The sequence below is a fragment of the Nematolebias whitei genome, chromosome 18, assembly GCF_014905685.2.
Source record: "Nematolebias whitei isolate Nwh7 chromosome 18, NemWhi1, whole genome shotgun sequence".
NCBI classification, from domain to species: domain Eukaryota; kingdom Metazoa; phylum Chordata; class Actinopteri; order Cyprinodontiformes; family Rivulidae; genus Nematolebias; species Nematolebias whitei.
In genome coordinates, this window is record NC_056515.1 from 9,943,994 (window position 1) to 9,956,832 (window position 12,839).

General features: G+C 41.5%; 1 protein-coding gene across 1 annotated transcript in view; it reads left to right on the forward strand.

Annotated features, from left to right (window-relative positions):
• Nucleotides 1–12,839, forward strand: part of LOC119424635 (seizure 6-like protein) — a 337,403-nt gene that overhangs the window by 203,526 nt on the left and 121,038 nt on the right. The window contains exons 5-7 of the mRNA XM_037692123.1: nucleotides 2,049–2,234; nucleotides 2,340–2,511; nucleotides 4,942–5,108. Coding sequence (XP_037548051.1) covers nucleotides 2,049–2,234; nucleotides 2,340–2,511; nucleotides 4,942–5,108 — 525 coding nt within the window. The remainder of the gene's footprint in view (nucleotides 1–2,048; nucleotides 2,235–2,339; nucleotides 2,512–4,941; nucleotides 5,109–12,839) is intronic.

Genomic DNA, 12,839 nt, shown 5'->3' on the forward strand with positions numbered 1-12,839 from the left:
CACACACACACACACACACACACACACACACACACACACACACACACACACACACGCAAGTTCTCATAATTCAAACTTTGTTGGGACTTTAAATTGACTTCCATTCATTTTTCATTAATTTCTATAGCCTAACCCTGACCCTTACCCTAAGCCTAAACCTTAATTCCCCAAATAGACTCATCCTTACGGAGACCAGGCTTTGGTCCCCACAATGTAGGATTTTTTTTTTTTTTGCAAGAATTTTTTATTAAATTTTTTTAATTTAATTTAATTTAATTTAATTTTTTAAGTCCCGGTACCATCAACATCAAAATTTGGGTGGAAAAAGTGAAACACCCACACCTGCTTCCACCCTCATTTGCCCCACTCTGTGCCCCTGATCAAGGCCCTTAAGCCCCACCATTTGCTCCCCAAAAAAACAGTCTCTCTTAAAAATAAGTTATCGTGACTCAACGAGACTACCTGTATAAATAAAGGGTAAATAAATTAAAAATAAATAAATTTGTATTTATTTATTTGGATCCCCATTAGCCACTGCCATAACAATGGCTACTCTTCCTGGGGTCCACATCATTAAAAAAATTGGTCCCCACAATGTAACCTGAAACACAAACACACACATGCGTGCACACACACACACACACACACACATGCAGGATGGATACAAACTCAGTTAATGTATAGTTTTAGAATATTCATGTGAGCAAACATTACCGAAATTCAAGTCTTTTCATTCGAGGTTAAGTGCTTGCTCTTTGTAAATGGTACATATGTATTACATAATCAGAAATCTTCAGATTGAATCACTCTGCATCGTGATTAAATATGCCTTGGGAATAAGCTGATTAGATCTCTGATTAATCATCACTCGCTTCATTAGGAGGCTGAGAATATGTATGATGAGTGTCTGTGTTTGTTTCCAAGTGTCTGAGCAGATCTGTCAGTTAGTTACAGATTTAACAAAGACCTGAAGAGAAGAGGTTTTACAATCTACCTGTGTCATTAATCTCACCTGTCTAATCCTTTTACCTCACCTCCATTCAGAAGAACACTGTTGACTGAGTCTTTCCAGATATAAATAAGAGCATGACAAAACATGCATTAAAAACAATGCACCCAACATTAGGAGGCAAATAATTTGATCCCACCCAGATTACAAAAGCTTACTAAAATGATTCACAAAGAAATATATACCCATCTGGTTATTTTTTTAAGTGAGCATTCAAATTTTTAGCAAACAAAAGAATGCTTAATTGCTAATTCCTAAAACCCCTTACAGTTGGCTGAATGGACTAAGAATAATCAATTAAGACTGTTTCATATTAATGAACTGCTAATTTAAAAAGTTCTTTTTTCCACTTCAGTCTCAAATCAGTGAACCAAAAAACACAATGGCCACAAACTGCCCAAGCTGCAGATGTACCCTATATTCAATATTTATTTTTAGAGTTTCATTAAAATCTGTCCTCTGGTTCATTGGATCTTTTGCTAACGCTGCATAAAGACAGAACACACACACAAGTAAAAACATTATTACCTCACCTTTGATGGTGGGCGATAATTAAAGTTGCAGCATTCAGAGGTGAATAAATCTAAACAAATGTTTTCTTCCTTAACTCGATAAATATGACAACATACAGTGTAAAGTGCTGCTGAAAACACAGCTGGACCAAGCTGTAACTCATCCATCCATTATCTTTACCTGTTTCTTCCTGTTTGGGTCAAGGGGGTCACCCACGCATGCACAGAGAGAACACGCAAGTTCCACCTAGAAATGCCCCCAGCCAGGATTTGATCCAGCAACTTCCTTGCTGACAAGCAGCAGCTTTACCAACTGCACCACCGTGCCATCTGAGCTGTAATTCAAAGAATGAAAAATACAATTTTCAGTAAAACTAATTTGGTTTAAATTTCACTTACAATAACCAGAGCAGCTATAATCATAATGTAGGGTCAAATACGTTCCTCTAAATCTGCATAAATGTTGTTGAGGACTGCAGACCTCGTCAAGTTTCTACATTTAGTTGTATTTTTTTTATTATATGTAGCTTTCAGGCTAAGTTGCTCGCTGCCAAAGAGACCTCACTTTGGGGAGGTGTCAGTGCTGGACCTGCTCCCTGGAGGTGTTGCCCACTTTCACTGCCACATGGGTTACCATCTGCAAGGGGAGCCGGAGCTCACCTGTCTCAACGCCTCCCTGCCGATTTGGAGCGGCAAGGAGCCCACCTGCAGGGGTGAGCACGCACGTGTGTGTGTGTGCAATGTATAATCAAAAATATGTTAAACCTCAGGCTCTTTAAAGATCCCCCTTAATGTTAACATCCAGCTTGTCTCTGTAGCTCTTTGTGGAGGCACAGTGAAGAATGCAACAGTAGGGAGGGTGCTGTCCCCGTCCCCCCACCATGGCCCTAACGCCAGCCTGGACCGATCCTGCTCCTGGTCCCTTGAAGCACCCAAAGACCAAAGACTGCACCTGCACCTGGAGAGACTGTCCTTGGGGCCAACAGACAGGTAGAGACACATATTTATGCCTTTGTTTGTGTGTCTCATGGATTAGTGGAACACGTTGACTCAAGTCTTGGCTGGGGGGGTCAAAGAGTTCTGACTTGGAAGAGAGATTTGAATAAATACAAAACCGCAAGTAGAAAACAAGATTAATGGCTGCAACAACAACAGAATGTTGTACGAATGGGCAGAGCTTGCCTCCACACAGAAACAGCAATTTATAATCCCCAAAGCCTTTTTTTTTGCAAGGGTGGCATTTTTTTTCCATTTGTTTGTTTTTTTAAATGACCTTTGATTAACCTGACCATTTTGGCCTATGATGATTTTGAAAACAGTAATGTCATGATCCCACCTCCTGCTTATTCTATGACCCCAAGTGTAATACTGCTTTGCTGTTGCTGTTGCTGTTCTAGACTTCCATTATTTACTTTTCTTTCTTAGTCCACAGATTACCATATTTTTCGCTGTATAAGTTGCACCTTTTTGCTTAAATTTGCAAGTCCTGTGATTTATACACTGAAGCAACTAATATATATATTTTCCCCATATTTATAGCCAAATTTTTGGCTGAGATCTGACGATTTCATTCATTCTGACATGGAAAATATTGAACACTACCATTTTCAGCCACTAGAGGGCCCTCGACTAATATGGCAAACCAAGTGTCTCATTAATAGGTAAAAGGTGGCTATTAATGAGAAACTTGGCTTGCCATACAAAGCCACCTTCGTCTAGCACCAGAACTCCTGGAGTAAATGTCAAATCAGCTTCATTTTGTTGCGCCGCCCAAGAGAAATGCAGCTGATTTGACCATTAAAGTGCATTTATTAAGGAAAAGTTTAACTGAGACACTCCTTTGCTATAATTTAAAGCAAACAAATAATTGCTGTTAAGGGTTAATCTTGTTAAATTCTTGTTAAAGTCCTCCCGTGCATGCTCCCGTGGCCGCCATTTGGCAGCCGATCGATTTTTGGCACAACACCGGCCCACAATTCCGGGTTGTCAGCGGTGAAGCTTAATAGATGTGACTTATACGGCAAAGTGTTATGTTTTTTTTCCAATTTATTAGACATATTTGGACTGATGCAACTGATGTAACTTGTACGGCAGAAAGTACGGTACTTTTTTATTGATTGATGCATCTAAACAACTTGTTTTTCTCCAAAAACAATATCCCTCATTTTTATTTTAGTTCATTTTTATTTTAACAATCAACTTTGGCATTTATAGTATATCACAAAATAAACTGTAAACAATGACTGGCAAATTCAAGTACAAAATATAAATTTAAAGTTCAAACTATAGCATGACAGACACATTTTATGTTTTTATAATTTATGCATTTAAAAGTGAAAAGTCTTAATTATCAGCATGGTTTGTCTTTTTTTCATTTAACCTTTATTTATAGAGGTAGTTTCATTGAGCCATGAGAACTCATTTTCAAGAGAGACCTGTTTGGGGAGCAGATGGGGGGTTAAGGGCCTTGCTCATGGGCCCAGGGTGGGGCGAATGAGGGTTGGGGCAAATGTGGGTGCTTTACCTACCCCACCCACAATTTTGATGTTGTTGGTACCGGGGCGTGAACTGGCAATCTTCCGATCACAGGCCCACCTCTCTAGCCTCTGCGCCACCACTCCCCCTATATGTTGTTTGAATACTGATGATGATTAAAGTTGATGAAGTGATGATTGAAGTTTACAATGAGAAACTAGGAATTTGCATGACTTTATCAGAATGAGGAAGGAAACAAATACAGCACAGAGATTAAAAGTGTAAAATTGGAGACTGTAACATTGCCAAATGTTTAAAGTTTTACAAGATTCTTAACTGCACAAGTCAAACTGATCTATATCACTTATTGCTGCTCTTCATCCATCCATCCATTATCTTTACCCGTTTATTCCATTTTTGGGTCACGGGGGTCGCTGGTGCCCATGTCCAGCAATCACTGTGCGAGGGGCGGGGTACACCCTGGACAGGTCGCAAGTCCATCACAGGGCCACATAGAGACAAACGAGACAAACAACCATTCACTCTCTCACTCACACCTAGGGACAATTTAGAGTTACCAATCAGCCTAACATGCATGTTTTTGGTCTGTGGGAGGAAACCGGAGTACCCAGAGAAAATCCACGCATGCACGGAGAGAACATGCAAACTCCACCCAGAAGGCACCTGGACCGGGGTTTGAACCAGGGACCTGTTCGCTGAGAGGCAGCAGCTCTACCAGTTGTGCCACCGTGCTGCCCTGCTGCTCTTCAATCAAGAAATATTAATACATTTTTGTAGAAATATAGTATACTTCACTCTTTAAATCCATTTTAACATGAATCTCCATTAAGTGGAGCCAGCTGTGACCACAGACTATTACGTTTATACCTGGCTGAAACTTTTCACAATACTTACGTTCAAGCAGACATTTTTGCATCCCTGCAGGCTGGTGCTGTGGAGCGGTCTGGACGCTGGCTCCGTGGTGTTGTTCGACTCGGGTCGGGGTGGACAGATCCCGTTCGAGGGAGTGATCAGTGAGGGTCCAGCTGTAAGGATCCAGTTCATCACTGAGCAGCCAAACCACAACACGGGCTTCAACATTCGCTATGAAGGTAGAGTGCAGGTCAAAACTAACTCACTACGAAGGCCTAGCAATCCTTGAAGGAATGCTCATCTCCCACCGCTTTTAATGTTGCTATTGAGATAATTGTTTGTTGAGAAATGTAGGCAATGTAGCTGTTTGGGTCAAACCAAACAATGCAAAAAATGTTATACGCCATCGTGTGGCTTATTATGAGATGCTATGTTCAGAGTATGCGGTGTGAATGATTTTCATTTACCATCATATCAAACTTTAATTTAATTCAATTCAATTCAGTTTATTTATATAGCACCAAATCACAAGAAAGTTGTCTCAGGGCACTTTACAGGAATATTCACATACATAAAAGCCAATTAGTAAAGTTCTCTATCTAAGGAATCCAGCAGACAAGTTGAATCTTGGCTTTGTTGCAGTCTCCCATCCTGAGCAAGCACAGTTGCAACAGTGGAAAGGAAAAACTCCCTTTTAAAAAGACGAAACCTCCAACAGAGCCAGGCTCAGGACAAGCGGACATCTGCTTTGACCGGCTGGTTGAGAGGACAAGAAGGAGAGACAGACGAATATAGGATGGTAGGTCCAGGTATAGGTCCAGGTGTATCTGAAAGACAAAAAAACACGTTAAGGATAGAAAAAATAATTACAAAATACAAAACAGGTTGAGCAGAGTAAATAAAGAGCTCATTGTCTGTAAATTTAGTTGAGTTACAGCCATTTTTGACTTGTCTAATATCATTGTTCCCTGTCAATATGTACAAACACACACACAAATGTATATACTGTATGTATGTATATACCCATCCGTCCATTATCTTTACCCGCTTATTCCATTTTTGGGTCACGGGGGTCACCGGAGCCCTCGTCCAGCAATCACTGCGTGAGGGGCGGGGTACACCCTGGACGGGTTGCAAGTCCATCACAGGGCCACATAGAGACAAACGAGACAAACAACCCTTCACTCTCTCACTCACACCTAGGGGAAATTTAGAGTTACCAATCAGCCTAACATGCATGTTTTTGGTCTGTGGGACAAAACCGGAGCACCCGGAGAAAACCCACGCATGCACGGAGAGAACATGCAAACTCCACCCAGAAAGGTCCCAGGACCGGGTTTTGAACCAAGGACCTGCTCACTGAGAGGCAGCAGCTCGGCGAGGTTGTACAATAATAATCACTTTGATAATCAAAAATAAATAGCTGACGTGGCAACAAAACTCACAAACAGGATCAGGTCAGGATTATATATGGAACACAGGAGACAAACCAGGAGCTGTACCAGACGATGCACCGACAAACACTGAGACCCAGACCAGGGCTTATATACACACAAGTCAAGTCACATTTATTTATATAGCACATTTAAAACAGTAACTGTTATCAAAGTGCTTAACAAAAAAGATCTCAGCATCAAATATTAATAACATATTACAGCAACATGAATAAAAGCATAAAAACATGAAATATAATGAGAAACAATGAAATACAAAATCAAATCACCCTGTGTTAAATGTCAGGGAGTAAAAGCAAAATGGATGAACACAATCATCAACAATGAAATACCAAATGAGATCACACTGTGTTAAATGCCAATGAGTACAGATGTGTTTTGAGGAGAGATTTAAATATAGAGACTGAGGTGGCCTGTCGAATGTTGATGGGCAGATATTCCAGAATTTAGGGCCCATGACTGAAAATGCCCGATCTCCTCTGAGCTTCAGCCTGGTTTTTGGTACGGCCAAAAACAGCTGGTCTGATGATCTCAAGGCCCGAGAATGAGTATAAGGATGAAGGAGGTCGGAGAGGTATGAGGGTGCAAGGCCATTAACACACTTAAATGTCAGTAGAAGAATCTTAAAATCAACTCTGACACACACAGGAAGCCAGTGAAGAGAGGACAGAACTGGAGTAATGTGCTCAAACCTGCGAGTTCCTGTTAGTAGCCGAGCTGCAGCATTTTGGACAAGCTGGAGACGTGAGAGAGAGACCTGACTGACCCCAGCATAAAGCGAGTTACAGTAGTCTAGCCGGGTTGTAATAAATGCATGGACTAATTTTTCAAGGTCGGATCTGGACAGGACGGACTTGAGCTTAGCTATCTGCCTCAGCTGAAAGAAGCTTTTTTGAAAAACAGAATTTATCTGCTTATTAAACTAAAAGTCCGAGTCTAAAATTATCCCGAGATTGGTAACAGACTGTTTTAGATATGGCTGAAGGGAGTCCAGGTTTGCAGTATCAGTGACAGTGGCAGAGCTAGGGTTAAACACAATGACCTCAGTCTTCTGATCATTAAAACTCAAAAAGTTCACAGCCATTCAGGTCTTGATGTCATCAAGACACTTTAACAAAGGGCAAATGGAGGAGGAACTGTTAGGTGTTAACGGCAGATAAATCTGAGAGTCATCAGCATAACAATGAAAGGAAAGACCATGTTTCCTCAGGATAGACCCTAAGGGGAGGAGATACAAAGAAAACAGAAGGGGTCCAAGAATGGAGCCTTGTGGGACCCCACAGGAAAGAGACATTGAAGTAGATAGAGTGTTAGCAAAATTAGCACAGAAACTCTTGTCGCTCAGGTATGAATGGAACCATTCTAATGCTGCACCAGTAATCCCAACCCAGTGTTCTAGCTGGGATAAAAGGACACTGTGGTCCACAGTATCAAATGCAGCGGTAAGGTCAAGGAGTACCAGGACTACAGACTGACCAGAGTCATTTGCCAGAAGAATGTCGTTGCAGACCCTAACTAAGGCTGTTTTGGTGCTGTGTAGTTTCTTAAAGCCAGACTGAAAGATCTCAAGAATAGAATTTCCAGTCAAGAACTCATTTAATTGAGTGAAAACTATTTTCTCCAGGATCTTAGAAAGAAAGGGAAGTTTGGAGATGGGTCTGAAGTTTGAGCAGGTTGAAGGGTCAAGTCCGGGATTTTTTTATTAAAGGAGTTACCACTGCATGTTTAAAAGTGTCAGGAACTACACCTGTAGCCATACTGCTGTTTATAATGTCAAGAACAGAGGGTCCAATGGAGGGTAGGACTTGTTTAAAAAACGATGCAGGGATGGGGTCAGCAGGGGAACCTGAGGGCTTCATATGACCAATGACGTCAGAATCAGAATCAGTTTATTATTGCCATGTCAATAAATGAGGTTCACAAACTAGGAATTTGCTTTGACATAAGGTGTGAATAGTAATAAAGTAAAATAAAGTAAAAATGAAATATTACATATGTAGTGAACTAGGCCTCTGACCTCAACCTGTCTCTGAAGACCTTCAGGGGACAGGAACTGCTATTTCATTGATTTGAATCCCGAAATACAAGTTATCTCATCAAGAGACTATTTAATTGTATCCTGAATTAATCAATTGAAAGAACACTCTTCCTTTTTACATTATCATTACTATTTTAGAATATCTTGATAATCAAATGTGTGTTTAGTTCATACCATTTCTAAATGTTGAAGTGAACCACTCATTTAAATCAACTGTGAAACAGTATTAATGATTTTTAAACCTCATTAGACTTTGATAATACAGTTAAGTGTCTATTTACGAAGTAAGTGTGCATTTTAGTCTTCTGTCTGAATGAGGAGTAGTGATGTTGGTCGAAAGTCAGAGACAAACAGAGATGAGTTATTAGAACAAAGTGTCTTGTTTTAAAACAAGCAGACAGTAAATAACTTCAACTTGCACCTGCGTTTGGCTCACATCGTCATAAAATTTTTCTGTCTGTACTAACCGTTCGTAAACATTCCTGCTGTCTCTTGACTCCTAGTGACACCTATTGACATCACTAGAACCACCCCCCTGCTGGTTGTTTCAACCAATCAGGAAGTACCACGTAACAGGAAGTGTATACCCCTTTAAAAGGAACACTTCGTGGAACTATTCAGTTCAGTGCTGGAAGCTCAGTCCTGGAGTTCGATGCTGGAAGTTGGATCCTGGAGTTCAGTCCTGAAGTGCAGTCCTGGAGTTCAGTGCTGGAACTCAGTCGGAGTCTTAAGTCTTAGGGCTAAGTCTTCAGAACTTGGAGCGGATGGATGGGACCGTGTGCCAAGTGGTCCCTCCATTTAGCGGAGTCACGGCTCGCATCGCTGTGCACTCAACCGGAGCAGTAAATGCTCCACTTCTAAGGAAGCTTATTCGGTGGAACCGAATACCTCATGAGTATATGCATTTATTCTAAAGATTCCCAGCTACTTTAACCGGAGACGCTGTAAAGGGATCGTACTAATGGACTTCTGTTCCAGAGTGGAGGTATCCCCATCTAAGGTAACAAAGTCTCTGCACGTCCTGAAGTGTACCGGAAAGCTGAGCAGGGTGTCGGAGGAAAGGTGCAAAGTTCTGGTTTCACACATAGCTTCCATCTAAACCTCCTTTTAAATTTTCACTTCTATTTCCCCTCTTTAACTTTTCTATTTGCCAGTAATCTAGATGCCTTCAGAGGTGAATCAGCCTCGATCAGTAATGTTCTGTTGTCTTGTTAGTAAAGCGTGCCAAGTTTTTATTAATCAGAAACAGATCAGCAAATCAATGTGTACATGTTTTGATGTTAAATTTTGATTCTGTTAAATAAATGACCACATTTATTCTGATGGGTCAAAGATAAAATGGCGTCTCATGTCACTGATTAAACAATCCACTCACAGTTATCTCGGTCACATGGCAGGAGTTTAACTCGAAAAAGAAAATAATCTGTTGTAATTAACAATTAATATTCTTTGTGCTTGAACTAGCTTTAAGAATAATTAATTAGTCGTGTGTCTACAGCAAAGCTGTCCTATCATACTACACATAAGACATAAGACCTGTGTACACCCATAAATAAAGTAAAAATGAAAACATTACATAAAACATGTGTACACCCATACAATAGAAAACAATAAAAAAGCTTAGAAAAACAGTACAAATGGAGTATTCAATTATAATACAGATGTAATGTGACCAAAGCAGAAATTATGAGATAACAGCAGAGGGGAAGAAACTGTTTTTATGGCGGGAGGTTCTGGTCTGAATGGACCGAAGCCTCCTGCCTGAGGGGAGTGGTTCGAACAGTCTGTGTGCAGGGTGAGCAGGGTCAGCTGTGATCCGACCTGCTTGCCTCACAGTCCTGGAGACGTACAGGTCGTGGAGGGATGGAAGGCTGCAGTCGATCACCTTCTCAGCTGAGTGCACAATGTGCTACAGTCTCAGTCTGTCCCTGGCAGTGGCCCTGGCGAACCACACCGTGATGGAGGAGCTGAGGATGGACTCGATGATGGCCGTGTAGAATTGCACCATCAGCTTGGCCGGCAGCTTGGCCTTCTTCAGCTGTCGCAGGAAGTACAGTCTCTGCTGGGCCTTCTTGATGAGGGAGCTGATGGTCGGCTCCCACTTGAGGTCCTGGGTGATGGTGGTGCCGAGGAACCAATAAAAGTTTGCAGTGGTGATGGGGGTATCATTACAGGTGAGGGGGGCAGAGGGGCTGTGGCTTTCCTGAAATCCACAATCATCTCCCCTGTCTTCCGGGCATTGAGTTCCAGGTTGTTGCTGCTGCACCAGGTCACCAGCCGGTCCACCTCCCTCCTGTATGCAGACTCATCACCGTCCGAGATGAGCCCGATGAGGGTGGTGTCATCTGCAAACTTAATAAGTTTCACAGAGTCATGGCTGGAGTTGCAGAAGTTGGTGTACAGGGAGAAAAGCAGGGGGGAAAGCATACAGCCCTGTGGAGATCCTGTGCTTATAGTCTGAGTGTCCGAGACAGCTCTCCCCAGCCGCACGCACTGACTCCGGTCTGTCAGGAAGTCTGTGATCCACCTGCAGGTGGAGTCAGGTACATAGAGCAGGGAGAGCTTGTCTTGGAGCAGAGCAGGGAGGATGGTGTTAAATGCAGAGCTGAAGTCCACGAACAGGATCCTGGCGTAGGTTCCTGGGGAGTCCAGGTGCTGCAGGATGAAGTGAAGAGCCAGGTTTATTGCGTCATCTACAGACCTGTTGGCCCTGTAGGTAAACTGCAGGGGGTCCAGGAGGGGGTTGGTGATGGACTTGAGGTGAGATGAAACCAAGCATTCAAAGGTTTTCATGACTACAGACATGAGAGCTACAGGTCTAGAGTCATTTAGTCCTGTGACACATGGCGTCTTGGGGACAGGGACAATGATGGAGGACTTGAAACAGGCTGGGACGTGGCATGACTCCAGAGAAGAGTTGAAGATCCCTGTGAAGACCGAAGCCAACTGTCCAGCACAATGTCTCAGTGTGGAGGGTGACAAAAGGTCTTGGCCTGCAGCCTTATGGGTGTTCAGCCTTTTGAAAAGCCTCCTTACTTCATCCTCTTGTACAGAGATAGCAGGGGGTTGACGTCATTTAGAAATGAGAGGGAATGGGTTCAAACTGGTTAAAGACTGATGTAGTAGAACATATGCATGAGATATATTCATAAATTAAACAGATTCTTTCATTTTTCTGGACTGTATAAAACGTGCATTGAATTTAATAAAATGTGGACGTGAGACGTTAATTATCTTTGACCCATCAAAATGAATGCGGTCATTTATTAACAGAATCAAGTTTAACACATCACACATTTACATTAATTGGCAAGAATTGAAAATAACGACAGCTTATTAATCAGTTTTACAGGAGTGATAAACAATGCGGCGATTGTTTTCTCACTATCAGCAGAACAGCAGATGTCAAATCACACGGCGGTGATTGAAAACTTTGCTTCAGACATTTTTAAAATTATCTGTAATGATTTTAGCAGATAGAAGAATTTTAAAGATGGAAAGGTGAAGTTTATTTTGAGAGAGATGTGTGAGGGAATTTGTCTGTTTTAACCAGAACATGCACGCTCCTTTGGAAATCAGCTTGTCCCCAACGGTACACTTCGGTTGAAGATCGACTTTTTACCTTTTCTGAAGATATATCAGTTCCGGCGTTAAGTCCCACTTCGAGCCACCTTTTCAGCGTCTCCATAAGAGCAGCTAAAAACCTCGGGAGTCGTGTGGAGGTCATCCAAAACAGACTTTCATAATTCCCAGAATCTCCTCTCGTTCAGCTTAGTGGCAGCTGTATTGAGCATGCTACATTCCAGCATTCTACATTCTGGAACTCCAAACTCTCTGGTTGAACTAGGAAGTGCCAACATTTAAAGAAAGCTCACTTCCGGTTCATTTGAGAGTTTCTGATTGGTCGATGGACCAAAACAGAGGTGTGTTTTGTGATGTAAGGTGTTATGAAAAGTCAAGGAAAAAGATTAAGATTGTTTAAAAACAGACAAAAGATTGTTATGGAGAATTCAGACTTCGTGGAGCCACTTCTCCAGTATCTTGCTGTAAAAGTTAAACATGACATTTCTTTTCAGTAAACTTGCAGTTGACCGAAACTTGAACTTCGACACACTTACAACTTCGCTCATTGAAGATAGAAAATCAGACGATCAAGAAATGAATCATTACTCTGTAACGTATTCCAACTTGATTTCACTTTGAATGAGGATTAACAATCATTATACTGTTTCACAGTTAATTAAAATGATTAGTTCACTTCAACATGTAAACATTGTTTGAACTAACACAATTTGATTATCAAACATTTGTAAAATAGTAATGATAATAGAAAGTAGTCTTCTTTTACTTGATTAATTCAAGAAAGAAAGTCTCAGGATGGGTCAACCTGTATTTCTGGATGCAAATCAATGAAATGACAAGTTCTGTCCCAATGGTCCTTAGGTCAAGGTTTTGACCTTCAGGCCTAGTTCACTACA